At 40.6% G+C, this 16,380-nt stretch overlaps 1 protein-coding gene across 3 annotated transcripts in view; it reads left to right on the top strand.

Annotated features, from left to right (window-relative positions):
* Positions 1-277: 277 nt before the first annotated feature.
* nyap2a (neuronal tyrosine-phosphorylated phosphoinositide-3-kinase adaptor 2a) overlaps positions 278-16,380 on the top strand; it is a 120,455-nt gene continuing 104,352 nt past the window's right edge. For 2 of the 3 annotated variants that reach the window (XR_016486685.1, XM_021563189.3), the window contains exons 1-2: positions 289-1,187; positions 6,853-7,085. Coding sequence is in view for 2 of the 3 variants with exons in the window: in XM_021563189.3 (XP_021418864.2) it covers positions 6,883-7,085 (203 nt within the window). In the remaining variant the exon portion in view is untranslated. Of the gene's footprint in view, positions 1,188-6,852; positions 7,086-16,380 lie in introns of all 3 variants that reach the window. The other variant, XM_090200117.1, reaches the window with a different exon arrangement.

The following is a 16,380-nucleotide window of genomic DNA, read 5'->3' as shown; positions in this document are numbered from 1 at the left end:
ACGACAAATGCATCTGTTTTTACATTAGGCCTACGTTTTAATGTTTTCATTAGCCTACCGTTATTATAATTCCAATATAATTGATCAAACACGAGAAGTTGGGCATAAGCATGGTCTGAGATGTGCATGGAGATACGCACACTTTCCAGTCAAGTTCCAAATTGATAAATACTAACATTTGTTTGAAAACTAATTATCTGGAGAGAGAGATGAAACAGAGCATAAGGATGTGTGGAAGAGATACCGCATTGTGGGGGTAGAGCGAAGGAGAACAGGTAGTTGCGAGCCAGTGAGGAGCAGGGGAGGAGATTGAAGTAGAAGGGATGGGAAGTGTAGATTAGCACACTTGTTCTTCATCTGTGTTGTGGTTTACCACTCGGAATCAGGGATTAATTCACAGCCGCTCTGCCACTCTGCTTGTCAGGCTGCCTGTGAGGCTACTACTGTATCATCATGTGAGGCAGCTGGAATGTGATAGAGAGCCAGACTGCCAAGGAGGTGACACCATCACCAGGGAGTGAGAGTTGCCCTGGACCATTTCTGCTTCTGATCGCTGCCTCCTGCACCTAGCCTTCTCAGTTTGTTTTGCTGTGTTGTGTGTATGTGAGAGAACAGTGTGTGTCTGTGTGGATATGTGTGTGTGACACAGAGAGAAACACAGCCGCAGCGGAGGAAGGAGGAGCCAAGCAACTAGGGAGGGAGCTGGATGCTCGCGGGTTGCCGTGACAGCACCACAGCCTGCTGTTTCTAGTGACGACTGATGCAAGAATGTGTGTCTGAACTGTTCTAGGGAGGGGGAACCAGCGGTTGTCTGTGTCCAGCCCAGCTTGCAGTGTCCTGGGTGCCCCTTCTGTGCCTGTCTATCTGTCCGTCACTGAGGTTGGAGGTGGCCCTTGCTTTTTTACAACGCGGTACTCAGTCACTGGAAGATGGTCAACCTCCTCCTCCTCTTCCTCCTCATGCGTCCCTGTGATCTCCAACAGAAGCAGCAGCACTACCAGGCTCTCTCCTCTGTCATGATCTGTACCACTGGGGGCTCTATGGTGCTAAGCTCCGGGTGATCCTGCTTACCTGCAGCTCAGCCCTCTCTCCTCCCTCCTAGCCTGTGTGGTGGACAGGACTGAACACCCACTAGTGTGGTCAACCTCTAGGTTACCTTGGTCTGACCCCAGCACTACCCAGCCACTGTAAGTATCATTCCCCTTTGCCTGCTACACTATTCTGCTTTTATTCTGTTTTCTGGTTCCGCTTCAGCGTCTGCCTATGGATCTGTTTCAATGCTCTACTGTCAACATTGATTGTAGAATGTAGTCTCCCTACTATGAGCTATATGTTGTTGGTTGCATACAGTATATGTTAATAGGGAAAGACAGTCCTCAAAAAAACCCTTGGAGTATACAGTAAGTCCATTATATTGTACATACTGTCTATCCATATTGTTATTTGTATTCACACTATTTGTTATTGTCAGTTGTATACAGAATCTATGTCCATTGTAGCTATATTGGTGGTGCACTGCTCACCACAAACCACTGCAGATATAAAATTTCACGCTTCCCGTCTCTGAGGCGGAACAAATGTGTCTCAAACGATGAATTAGGAACTCCCTTTTCTGCATTATGTCACCCTCCACCGTGAGATGCTGTTGCCTGGCAACAGCCGGGCTCGCTCTCCATTCCATTTTTAGAATGCAGCTGTGACTCCATCAGGAAAGCAAGGAGTGGGGGGTGGAATAGGAGAATTGGGCCAAGGATTAGAGGAGAAATTTAGAATAGGAAAAAGAGGGACAAGCAGAGAGAAAGAGAGAGCAGGTAAGTGAGAGTGCAGGGAATGACAAAGGAGAAAAGAGATCGATTAACTCCTTTTACATTCTGGACCTTGATTTATTCACACCCATGTGCACGGACACACACACACATACCTTCCCCCTCACCACATACAAGAAAACTCATCCTCCAATCCCTATAAATACAAACAAAAATACACACTCCCACCCCATCAGCTATGTATCGGTGTGTGCATTTGTGTGGGGGGGGGGGGGCAAGTCTGGGCTAGCAGCAGATCAGCCTGTTAGCCTGCTAGCCATGTAGAGTCTTGCAATGGGCTACACACTGCTTGCATATCACCAGCTGGCTGAGGTCCGTACCACTCCCCCATTGTCTGTGTTCGAGAGCATCAAAACCATGATGTATCATTGATAAATTGTCACTGACTGACAAATAAATAAAATAAAAATGAGTAGTTTTTTATGAGGCGATTTGTAGATCAGTCAGTCTCGACTCAACTTCAATATCGGCTGCAATGTTAAACGTGCCCAGTATCTCTGGCATGATGCAACTGTTTCTCTGAGCGAGAGGTTTCTCATCCAATCAGATCTCTCTGTGGTCTCTGGTGTGGCTAATAGGATCTCAACAACATGCCCAAATTCACCCAAAATGCACTGCAACATAGGCTCACAAAAAATCTCTTTGTGATTTATATACAGTGCCTTGCGAAAGTATTCGGCCCCCTTGAACTTTGCGACCTTTTGCCACATTTCAGGCTTCAAACATAAAGATATAAAACTGTATTTTTTGTGAAGAATCAACAACAAGTGGGACACAATCATGAAGTGGAATGACATTTATTGGATATTTCAAACTTTTTTAACAAATCAAAAACTGAAAAATTGGGCGTGCAAAATTATTCAGCCCCCTTAAGTTAATACTTTGTAGCGCCACCTTTTGCTGAGATTACAGCTGTAAGTCGCTTGGGGTATGTCTCTATCAGTTTTGCACATCGAGAGACTGAAATTTTTTCCCATTCCTCCTTGCAAAACAGCTCGAGCTCAGTGACGTTGGATGGAGAGCATTTGTGAACAGCAGTTTTCAGTTCTTTCCACAGATTCTCGATTGGATTCAGGTCTGGACTTTGACTTGGCCATTCTAACACCTGGATATGTTTATTATTGAACCATTCCATTGTAGATTTTGCTTTATGTTTTGGATCATTGTCTTGTTGGAAGACAAATCTCCGTCCCAGTCTCAGGTCTTTTGCAGGCTCCATCAGGTTTTCTTCCAGAATGGTCCTGTATTTGGCTCCATCCATCTTCCCATACATTTTAACCATCTTCCCTGTCCCTGCTGAAGAAAAGCAGGCACAAACCACGATGCTGCCACCACCATGTTTGACAGTGGGGATGGTGTGTTCAGCTGTGTTGCTTTTACGCCAAACATAACGCTTTGCATTGTTGCCACAAAGTTAAATTTTGGTTTCATCTGACCAGAGCACCTTCTTCCACATGTTTGGTGTGTCTCCCAGACACTTTTTATGGATATCTTTAAGAAATGGCTTTCTTCTTGCCACTCTTCCATAAAGGCCAGATTTGTGCAATATACGACTGATTGTTGTCCTATGGACAGAGTCTCCCACCTCAGCTGTAGATCTCTGCAGTTCATCCAGAGTGATCATGGGCCTCTTGGCTGCATCTCTGATTAGTCTTCTCCTTGTATGAGCTGAAAGTTTAGAGGGACGGCCAGGTCTTGGTAGATTTGCAGTCGTCTGATACTCCTTCCATTTCAATATTATCGCTTGCACAGTGCTCCTTGGGATGTTTAAAGCTTGGGAAATCTTTTTGTATCCAAATCCGGCTTTAAACTTCTTCACAACAGTATCTCGGACCTGCCTGGTGTTTTCCTTGTTCTTCATGATGCTCTCTGCGCTTTTAACGGACCTCTGAGACTATCACAGTGCAGGTGCATTTATACAGAGACTTGATTACACACAGGTGGATTGTATTTATCATCATTAGTCATTTAGGTCAACATTGGATCATTCAGAGATCCTCACTGAACTTCTGGAGAGAGTTTGCTGCACTGAAAGTAAAGGGGCTGAATAATTTTGCACGCCCAATTTTTCAGTTTTTTATTTGTTAAAAATGTTTGAAATATCCAATAAATGTCGTTCCACTTCAAGATTGTGTCCCACTTGTTGTTGATTCTTCACAAAAAAATACAGTTTTATATCTTTATGTTTGAAGCCTGAAATGTGGCAAAAGGTCGCAAAGTTCAAGGGGGCCGAATACTTTCGCAAGGCACTGTATATATAAACCTTATTTTGACAGGGAAGTCATACTGAGACTAGGGTCTCTTTCGCAGATGAGCCCTGCATAAATACATCAAACACACACAGACACATTTATCAACATTTATCTGACCATTACTCTGAACTGACCAAGGGGGACCAGAAAATCTAATTTCAAAGAGCTCTGTAAGGCGTTCCACATAAAGGGTGCAAAACAACTAGAAGCAGCTTTACCCAACTCTGTGGAGACTGAAGGGGCATCCAGTGTTATCCAAGCCTGGTCATTTGTAAGTCTAAATTGTATTAATGATTATAGACGCATAGGAAGTTTCTGCATGAGTGCTTTGTAGATAAACACAATATAATTCTGCTCACTCCTTACATACGAAGATACAAAACACAATGGTGAGTTCTACAACCATCACCAGTAATAAACCTGAGGGTACAATGGAAAACAGCATCTAGTGGTTTAAGTGTAGATGCTGCTGCATGCATGTAGACAATATCCGCATAATCTAAAATAAACATAAAAGTGGCCTCTGCGATTTCCTTCCTAATTACAAAAGTCAGACATGATTAATTTCTGTAAAAGAAACCAACCTTGATCTTCAACTTCTTCACCAGCTCAGTGCCATGTTTTTTAAATGGTCGTTTGTCAACAAGCCAGATACCAAGATATTTGAAGGAAGGCACTCGTTAAATTTGTGTACCGTTCAAACTAGTCATTACAAATGTATTTAAATATGGGTAATGGGACCTAGAAAAAAAGCATTGGTTTTGTTTGCATTTAGCACAAATTTTAGATTTGCTCTCAAACAACCACACACACAATCCAACAATGATAGGCAGGATAATTTCAAATATGCTCACAAAATCATACACAACACTGTTAGTGCTCAAACACACACACAGTTTTGTTGACATTTTATATTAATTAATTAATCTTAATATTAAACATTCATGAGCATGCAAGTGTCTTATATAATTTAAAAGCTTAACTTCTTGTTTAATGCAACTGCATTGTCAGATCTCAGAAAGGCTTTATGGTGAAAGCATACCATGCGATTATCTCAGGACAGTGCCCCATGTCAAAATACTTTTTCAACCAGCACAGGCTTCACAAAACCACAAATAGCGATTAAATAAATCACTTACCTTTGAAGATCTTCCTCTGTTTTCAATGCCAAGGGTCCCAGCTACAAATTAATGTTTGTTTTTTCGATAAAGTCCTTATTTATGCCCAAAAAAGTCTGTTTAGTTTGCGCCATTGATTTCAGTAATCGATTCCTTCAATATGCATACAAAGGAATCCAGAAAGTTCCGGTAAACTTTGTCCAAACAAGTCAAACAATGTTTGTAATCAAACCTCAGGTACCCTAATATGTAAATAAATGATACTATTTCAGATTGAAAGAACGGTGTACAATAGGAAAGGAAAATAACGAAGAGCGCGCACTCATTCACTTTGGAAAAACTACTAGTTTTTCAAGAAACAAACCTGAAACCCTGTATAAAGACTTGACATCTAGTGGAATGATTAGGTTCTGCAACCTGAGAGCTATTTTTATATATAGACCCATAGACTTGCATTGGAAAGGCCTGTGACCTCCTGCCATATCAATTCTGTTATACTCACAGACATTATTTTAACAGTTTTAGACACTTCAAAGTGTTTTCTATCAAATTCTACCTATTATATGCATATCCTAGCTTCTGGGCCTGAGTAACAGGCAGTTTACTTTGGGCACGTCAGTCAGGCGGAAATTCAGTATACTGCCCCCTAGCCTTAAATAAAATACAAATGTATTTGTCCCTTGCGCTGAATATAACAGGTGTAGACCTTACCGTGAAATGCTTACTTACAAGTCAGTAACCAACAATGCAGTACAACAAAGAGTTAATTGCTAAATAATTGTGTAATAATTGCAAAATAAACTAAAGTAAAAAACAAAATATAAAGTAACACAATAAGATGTGCGGATGTACAGGTTAGTCGAGGTAATTTGCACATGTAGGTAGGGGTAAAGTGACTATGCATACATAATAAACAGTGAGTAGCAGCAATGTAAAACAAAAGTGTGTGTGTGGGGGGGGTCAATGTAAATTGTCCGGGTGCCATTTGAATAATTGTTCAGCAGTCTTATGGCTTGGGGGTAGAAGCTTCTAAGCTTCCCAGTGATGTTTTGCGCCTTACGCGCTACACTCTGTTGCGCCTTACGGCTGGATGCTCTCGACGATGCAGCTGTCGAACTTTTTGAAGATCTGGGGACCCATGCCAAATCTTTTTAGTCTCCTGAGGTGGAAAAGGTGTCGTGCCCACTTCACGACTGTCTTGGTGTGTTTGGACCATGATAGTTTGTTGGTGATGTGGACACCAAGGTACTTGAACCTCTCAACCCGCACCACTACAGCCTCATCAGTGTTAATGGGGGCGTTGCCCCTGAAAGTGGATATAATGCTGACGATCTGATGTTGTTTCAATGGTTCAAATTCAACATATTACTTACAAGATTTAACTGTTGAAAATTGGTAACAGTGATGACATAATCCTATGGTTGTAATGTCACCCACAAAACAACAGTTTACATTGATGACTTTATTCAAATCCAATGTATTTTCCACATAGACTCCACGTCACAATACGTTGACAAATATTTGTGCCCAGTGGGACATTGCATGTCATTTCCCTGCTCCACGTCGTTATACACCAGACATCATTACTATTGACTTGACCTCCTTATCGTGTAACTCAGCCCTGTCTGTGTTTCTACCCTATCCCTCTACTTGCAGTGCTTTCTGCTCCACTGCCAGTGAAAAACAATGACTTCTCAAGAGGAGGAAGCATCGTTCAGCAGGTTCTTCCAGTATGTGGAGGACAGTGGACTCAGGGCCTATGACGGACTGGTCATCCAGAATGCCTCTGACATTGCCCGTGAGAGCGACCGCGTCCGCAAAGAGACCAACTGGGCCTACCTTCAGGAGAAACACGATAAGAAGAGAAGACAGGAAGAAGCCATAAAGAGGTAAGACAAAGAGCTCATGCGCATGCACACAAATACGAACTAAGACACGTCATATGTATAAAAACCTGTGTGAAATCAATGACAGACTGTGGGACTGTGGGAATGTGTTAATTTTAACTTCACAGGACAATAACTTCACACACACATATACAGAGAAACACACACCAATGCAGTAGAGGAGAACTGGGACGAAAGTCACACTTTTTGTTTCATTCTAATTGCTCAGAGACTGATAGAACTAGAGACACCATATTTTATTACAAACAGACACGTGTCCTCCACCATTAGTAATTTAATTTCTAGGGTAAAAGAGCTGAAATTAAATAGACCGAGAAGAGAATTAGCCTAACGTTACTTTTGTACCTGCCGGTGGGGACTGAAGGAACACTGTCTCGGGACGGAAGTAAGTGCACAATATATGTCTTATCTCCATGTTTCTGGTTTGTAGTATGTTACTTTAAACAAATGTGACCGACCAGCTCAATTCAGTCATATGTAGCAAAATGTGAAATTGTACAGACTCAGAGCTACAAAATGGTATATCATACACTGCAGTTGAGGAACAATGGGAAAGTGATTCTGCTTTGAAAGTTGATAAACCCAAACCACTTTTGAGAAAATGGCACTTGAATGTTTTGGTACACCTATTGTAGAGCTCTTCTTTGTCTACACCTATTCAGCATTGTTCATATCCTCTTAAGTCTTAGCCCAACCCATCTCTTTAAGGATTCACATGCGAGGCCATGTGCTAAACAGAGTAATTAAGGTAGTGTAGTAAACAACCAAAGATTTCAAGACTAAAAGTGGTGAAAGTAGTAACCTACAGTAAAGAAAATATTGACTGTCAAATAAAAGTTTATTTTTCACATGCCCAGGATACAGAAGGTGTAAACAGTGCAGTGAAATGATTACTTTGCAAATTTGCATAGTAGTAATATCAAAATTAGAAAGTGTCCAGATGAAAATATTTTATAAATATTTTACACAAAAAGATAAATGCAACATACAACAATTTCAAAGATTTTACTGAGATACAGTGGTTTTTCCTTTAAAAGTTATGAGCTTATGCCGCGACTGTTAGTGGGAGATGGCGGCATTTTGTCATTGTACCACACTGTCACAGGAGGGAGTTAGAACGCTGATCTATCGGTAGTCTAAACTGTGGCAATTAATGAAGGTGTTTTCAGTCTGAGTCTTTCCTCTGGCACTGGAGTCCTGCATCAGGCAACAAAAAAACTGTCAGCGATCCTGGAGTTAAGAGAGAACTTGGGTAAATGCAATGAGGGAAATTCACTTGACGTGTGGACTGACGATTTTTGAAAAATAGGCAAGGTGAGATTTTGGTTTCTCTCAATCCAAAACCAGAAATAAAATATTCATAATAACAAACTGGCTTAATTTACAAATTAGTATGAATGTCTCACCCCATATTCACGAATGGCATTTCCCTTTATTCAGATTACAAATGCTCACTTCCAGTTATTTGAAATGAAATCTCCAAAATGTTGTTATTTTTTACAAAGTTAATCTGCTCCTGTTGTGAGTGTTCAATTTGTGACATTTGTCACGCCAGCCTTTGCTTTGGCTCCCCTTCCTGTTCAGCTCAGGCATTCGGCATCGCCGGCCTTCTAGCACCCCCACAACATGATGCTGCCACCCCCGTGCTTCACTATTGCTAAGGTCTTCTACGGCTTGAAAGCCTCCCCCTTTTTCCTCCAAACATAATGATGGTCATTATGGCCAAACAGTTTTGTCCCAATGTGCAGTTGCAAACCATAGTCTGGCTTTCTTATGGCGGTTTTGGAGCAGTGGCTTCTTCCTTGCTGAGAGGCCTTTCAGGTTATGTCAATATAGGACTCGTTTCACTATGGATATATATACTTTTGTACCTGTTTCCTCCAGCATCTTCACAAGGTCCTTTGCTGTTGTTCTGGGAATTATTTACACTTGTTGCACCAAAGTACGTTCATCTCTAGGAGAAATAACGTGTCTCCTTCCTGAGCGGTATGACGGCTGCATGATCCCATGGTGTTTATGCTGTACTTTATACTGTGGTTTGTACAGATGAACTTGGTACCTTCAGGCGTTTGGAAATTGCTCCCAAGGATGAACTAGACCTGTAGAGGTCTACACATTTTTTTCTGAGGTCTTGGCTGATTTCTTTTGATATTTCCATGATGTCAAGCAAAGAGGCACTGAGTTTGAAGGTAGGCCTTGAAATACATTCACAGGTACATCTCCAATTGACTTTGGCCATAATGACCATCGTTATGTTTGGAGGAAAAGGGGGAGGCTTGCAAGCCGAAGAACACCATCCCAACCTTGAAGCACGGGGGTGGCAGCATCACGTTGTGGGGTGCTTCGCTGCAGAATGGACTGTTGCACCACACAAAATAGATGGCATCATGAGGCAAGAAAATTATGTGGATATATTGAAGCAACATCTCAAGACATCCGTCAGGAAGTTAAAGTTGGTTGCAAATGGGTCTTCCAAGTGGACAATGACCCCAAGCATACTTCCAAAGTTGTGGCAAAATAGCTTAAGGACAACAAAGTCAAGGAAATTGGTGTGGCCATCACAAAGCCCTTACCTCAATCCCATAGAAAATGTGTGGGCCGAACTGAAAAAGCGTGCATGAGCAAGGAGGCCTACAAACCTCCCTCAGTTACACCAGCGCTGTCAGGAGGAATGGGCAAAAAATTCACCCAATTTATTGTGGTAAGCTTGTGGAAGGCTACCCGAAACGTTTGACACAAGTTAAATCAATTTAAAGGCAATGCTACCAAATACTGATTGAGTGTATGTAAACTTCTGACCTACTGGGAATGTGATGAAAGAAATAAAAGCTGAAATAAATAATTCTCTCTAATATTATTCGGCCATTTCACATTCTTAAAATAATCTTTTGATCCTAACTGAACTAATACAGGGCATTGGATTAAATGTTAGGAATTGTGAAAAACTGAGTTTAAATGTATTTCGCTAAGGTGTATGTAAACTTCCGACTTCAACTGTGTGTATATATATATATATATATATATATATATATATATATATATAATGTCTTACAGAGCCTTTTCATAAGTCCACTCAAGTTTCTTCAACTATCTTGATTAGAGTACTGTGATTAGAGTGATGTTGTACCGTGATGCCAGCAGATTCCAGATTTCCTTTGCCGATCGTTCATCATCTTCAACCATCAGTGAGTCGAAGGCTTGAATGGTCTTGCTGGAAATGGAATACAATGTAAAAATGTTCAACATACAGTAAAGTCCAGCAGTCGATTTAAGCATTATTTTTGATCATTACTAGGCCTACATTACAGTATTGTAGCCTACTATACCTGTTAATTTTCCTGGGCTTCGCGATCGGCGTAACACAGGCAAATAGCACTGTCTGTGACCATAGTCCCCAAGTCTAACTGTATTTTACCGACATGTTTAATTAGTCAAGGTTCCTTGCTCTTCCGCACTTGATTGTTTATCAGCAGGACAATAGACTCCTACCGAGCTCTCCAAATGCATTGTTTTCTAACCACATCTGGATGGATCCAAAACTACTATGGGAATAAAAAATACTGAATGACAGAAATATTGGAATAAAATAGGCTAATGAAGGCATCAAATTCTTGCTTACTGGAACACCCAAAGTCATCCAATTGTTATTATAGGATTTGAAGCAATAGCCTACCTGTGTGTGGTCAACTATTTCAGCAACCATTCGTGCTGCTCTGAGACAAGCATGGGGACTGGTCTTGATAAATCAATGAGATTTTAGTTTTCACTGAATCTTTGTTTTGAGTTTTGGTTAGCCTACAATTTGGGTGTGGAAATGTACAGATTATTTTGCTTTTCACACAGTCACCGGTCACATTGTACAGCGCCATATTGTCCGTAAAGCCTGAGGGTTTAGTTTATTGTTTTTCTTGGAATAGAAACACCATAATATCAATCAAAAATAATTAAACTAAAATTCTTTAAATCAGTCCCATATACTGTGTTCATAAATTCTCTAGAACAGCCAATATTTAAAACAGTCAAATGCTTCTCAAAGATGCCCTCTGGTGGTCAAACTAGCACTAACTTGCATTAATGGCAACAATGGCTGACACTTACATAATGTGCCATAGAATTCTGCGGCAGCCTGCAAGCTGTGCTGCAGTACGATGCAACTTTTAAAGGAAGAACCACTCGCTTGAGAGTTCAAATAAGAAAATCAGGCAATTGAAATAAATATATTAGGCTCTAATCTATGGATTTCAGGACTGTGAATAAAGATATTCATCTGTTGGTCACATACTTTTTTTTAAAGTTAAGGGTGTGGATCACAAAACCAGTCAGTATCTGGTGGAACCACCATTTGCCCCATGCAGCACGACACATCTCATTTGCATAGAGTTGATTAGGCTGATGATTGTGGCCTGTGGAATGTTGTCCCAACTCCTCTTCAATGGCTGTGCAAAATTGCTGGATATCAGTGGGAACTGGAACACGTTGTCATACACGTCAATCAAGAGCATCCCAAACATGCTCAATGAGTGACATGTCTGGTGAGTATGCAGGCCATGGAAGAACTGGGACATTTTCAGCTTCCAGGAATTGTGTACAGATTCTTGCAACATGGGGCTGTGCATTGTCATGCTGAAACATGAGGTGATGGCGGTGGATGAATGCACGACAATGGGCCTCGGGATCTCGTCATGGTATCTCTGTGTATTGAAATTGGCATCGATAAAATGCAATCGTGGTCGTTGTCCATAGCTTATTCCTGCCCATATCATAATCCCACCGCCACCATGGCACACTTTGTTCACAACGTTGACATCAGCAAAACCAGTCACCCACATGACACCATACACGCTGTCTGCCATGTGCACATGTGTAGACATATAGACTATAGGAACCCATCCACTTAACTAGATGTGGCTAGATGTCACATGACCCATCAATTTAGACAGGTGTGTGAAGTGGTGTCTTTTGTTAAGACATGATGCTAGCTAGCTAGTTAGCTGGACAATGATCTAAAACCCCAACCCGTACTATTAGCAATACAAAGTGATTGTCATAGCTAGCCACATGAAATGCTGTAGTATGAATCTGCAAGTAGCTAAAACAAACCATCTAGGTTCAATGTTAGATAGCTAGCTAACAGGCTATACATATCAATGCAAATGGCTTTCTGGGATACAAATAAAATTGCTACATAGATTATACACGTAAAGTTAGCTAGCGAGCCAGCAAGATAATGTTTGCTAGCTAGCTAACAGTACGCTTTAACTTGCAATGAAAACAATTTCCTGAAAAAATGTAAAACCAATACAAATGTAGCTAGCTAGACTTTAACCCGTATACATGGAAGAACGCTTGGTGGCGGCATATCTTGTCCGTTTGGTTTGTAACTAGCTACAGCTTGTTTGGTCCGTTGCTGTGTTAAGTCACTCCGGATCACACTAACTGTGTGCAGAGAGTAGTCCCTCACAACTTTTTCCCACTGAGCTTTGTCGATAGTGCCTGCTAAACTTTGCTCAGCGATGTTGTTGACAGCAGAAAAAACACTTTTGCAGTTTTCCTTGGCTAACGTTATATCTTTCAAAAAAGCCGCGGTAGCAAGGCTTATCTACAAATACTTAGCAGCTCATGTTATAGACAGAAGCGTGCTACTCTCGGCATGTCCAGCCCATTGATTATCTCAGCCAATCATGGCTAGCAGTTTTTTTCCCGTGGCTAAACCAAGTAGACTCGTAATATAACATTTTTATTCATTTTTACAGATGGCATACAAGTTTGTCATTATAAATGTTCCAGAAGACATTTCTACAAAAAACACACTTTGATAATATATATATATATTTTTAAACATTCAAATGCATCTCCTGTGAAGTAGTGATGTACACCTAGCTTCTTGAAATGGGTCACAAATGTACTATACTGTACGTTTTAAATAAATATTGCTTTTGGTTCGACATTTATGAAAATGAACCACGTGTCAACATCACAAGGTTGTGTAACCATAATATTTTGTCTTACAATATTAATCGAATTAAAATAGATCAACTAATAGCTATTTTAACAATAATTTTCTCATCTCACTTTAACCTTTCTAGGGCAGGCGTTTTGCTAACAGAACCCCTCAACAACAATCCTTTGAAAAGGCAGAGAGCGAAATTCAAAAATATTTTTTAGAAATATGTAACTTTCACACACTAAAAAGTCCAATACAGCAAATTAAAGAAACTTCTTGTTAATCTACCCATCGTGTCCAATTTCACAAATGCTTTACAGCGAAAGCACAACATATGATTATGTTAGATCACCGCCAAGTCAAAAAAACACAGCCATTTTTACAGCCAAAGATAGGAGTCACAAAAAGCTGAAATATAGATAAAATAAATCACTAATCTTTGATGATCTTCATGCGATGACACTCATAGGACATCATGTTACACAATACATTTGTTTTGTTCGATAATGTGCATATTTATATCCAAAAATCTCAGTTACATTGGCACGTTACATGCAGTAATGTTTTGATTCCAAAACATCCAGTGATTTTGCAGAAATACTCATAATAAACATTGATAAAGGATACAAGTGTTATTCACAGAATTAAAGATAGACGTCTCCGCTAGACTGCAACCGCTGTGTCAGATTTTTTTTAAACTTCACGGAAAAAGCATAATCTGAGAACGGCGCTCAGAGCCCAATCCAGCCAGAGGAATATCCGCCATGTTGGAGTCAACATAATTTAGAAATAACACTATAAATATTCACTTACCTTTGATGATCTTCATAAGAAGGCACTCCCAGGAATCCCAGTTCGACAATAAATGACTGATTTGTTCCATAAAGTCCATCATTTATGTCCAAATAGTCACTTGTTGTTAGTGTAGCCCAGTAACCATCTTCATGAGGCACAAGCACTTCGTCCAGACAAAAACTCAAAATGTTCCATTACAGGTCGTAGAAACAAGTCAAACGATGTATGGAATCAATCTTTAGTATGTTTTTAACATAAATCATCAATAAGGTTCCAACCGGAGAATTCCTATGTCTGAAGAAAAGCACTGGAACGAGAGCTAACTCTCTCGTGACCGCGCGTCATGAGACCAAGGCACTATGCCAGACCACTGACTCAAGCAGGTCTCATGAGCCCCTCTTTAGAGACGGTTGACATTTAGTGGAAGCCATAGGAAGTGCAACTTGACTCCATAGACACTGTGTATTTGGTAGGCCAAGCTTTGAAAAACTACAAACCTCAGATTTACCACTTCCTGGTTGGATTTTTCTCAGGTTTTTGCCTGCCATATGAGTTATGTTATACACGGACATCATTCAAACAGTTTTAGAACTTCAGAGTGTTTTCTAACCAATACTAATAATAATATGCATGTATTAGCATCTGGAACAGAGTAGGAGGCTGTTCACTCTGGGCACGCTGTTCATTCAAAAGTGAAAATGCTGCCCCCTATCCAAAAAAGGTTTTAATGGGAATTGTAGTAGGATATCTTTCGAACCATTTGCAAAGGCTATTCATTATCCCTACAAATCATGCGCTTTCGTCTGGTCTTGATAGAATACATGTCTTTATTCTCTTCACAAACAGCACTCATCATGATTATCACATTTCCATTGACCCCCAAAAGCATAAAGATATACATTTTTAACCGCTAACCTGTTGATAAAAGCTTATGTGGAAAGCAGATCCATCAAGTCAATTGATTAAGGCATAATTCTAATAATGTTATATTTCGGTTTAAAACATTCTGTCACTTGTTGATACTTTGCTAACATTATAAAAGCAATATGAAAGTCATCAGTTTACATTGTGTTTACTTTCATGTCACCTGTCGCTCGTGTAACTTCTCCCAGGCTAACACCCAAGACTAGCTAGCATGATACTTGAAACCTATTGCAACGTAGACGCAGGGAGTCAGTGAGTTTAATGATAACGAACATGGAATGATACAAAACAAGAGAAGGGTCTGACATGGGAACACAAACAATACTACCCGATGACTGACAAAACTAGTGCTAGATAAAGGGTAAGTAATGAAGGTATTAATGAAGTCCAGTTGTGACTGATAGGGCCCAGGTGTGTGTAATGATGGTTGCCAGGTGTGCGTAAAGATGGGTTGCCAGGACTGGTGGCTAATAGACCGTTGACGTCGAGCGTCGGTGCGGGAGTAGACGTAACACCTATGTTGTAGTTTAGTCACAAGATGGGTTAAGAAAATGACATATGTTTGAAACCATAAACAATTAAACACTTTCAGTTCTGTTTTTTTACTTGCATTGCTCAAAACAGTTTTTTTGTCCTCTATAGTAGGAACATGCTGATTTCACCTAATCATTCTAGCTTCTGTGTTATCTGAGAAAATGGGCCTGTTACTATCGCCCCGTGTTACTTTGGTCCCAGCTCTCTCCTAGTACACACACAAACATATGTAGACTGAGGCAGCAAAGATGTACAGAATGAAATCCCTGGTTTTTCTTATACCATCTCACTCTCAAATGAAATCAATGTTTATGGTCACATGCTTCGTAAACAACAGGTGTATTGTAACAGAGAAATGCTTAATTACGGGCCCTTCCCAACAATGCAGAGAGAAAGAAAATAGAGAAATAATAGAAAAGTAATAACATGTAATAATAAAAGTAATGATAAATACAACATGAGTAATGACAACTTGACTACATACACACACGGGGTACCAGTACCGAGTCGATGTGCAGGGTTAATAAACAGTAGCAGCAGCGTATGTGATGAGCCAAAAAAGTTAGTGCAATAAGGGTCAATGTAGATAGTCCGGGTAGCAATTTGGTTAACTATTTAACAAACTTTTTAGCAGTCTTATGGTTTGGGGGTAGAAGCTGTTCAGGGTCCTGTTGGTTTCAGACTTAATGCATAGGTACGGCTTGCCGTGCCGTAGCAGAGAGAACAGTCTATGACTTGGATGGCTCGAGTATTATTTTTTACACCGCCTGGTGTTAAGGTCCTGTATGGCAAGGAGCTTGGCCCCAGTGATGTACTGGGACGTACTCACTACCCTCTGTTGCGCCTTGTAGTCAGATGCCAAGCAGTCAACGTAGCAAATGGTGATGCTGCCAGTGAAGATGCTCTCAATTGTGCAACTTTTTGAGGATCTGAGGGCTCATGCCAAATCTTTTCAGCCTCTTGAGGGGGAAAATGCATTGCAGTGCCAACTGTGTTGGTGTGTGAGCACCATGATAGATCCTTAGTTATGTGGACACCAAGGAACTTGAAGCTCTCAACCCCATTTCACTACAGCCTACA

This window comes from Oncorhynchus mykiss, chromosome 15, assembly GCF_057628025.1.
Source record: "Oncorhynchus mykiss isolate SJ-2025 chromosome 15, ASM5762802v1, whole genome shotgun sequence".
Classification (NCBI taxonomy): Eukaryota; Metazoa; Chordata; class Actinopteri; order Salmoniformes; family Salmonidae; genus Oncorhynchus; species Oncorhynchus mykiss.
This window is presented reverse-complemented; position numbering and strand designations above follow the sequence as displayed.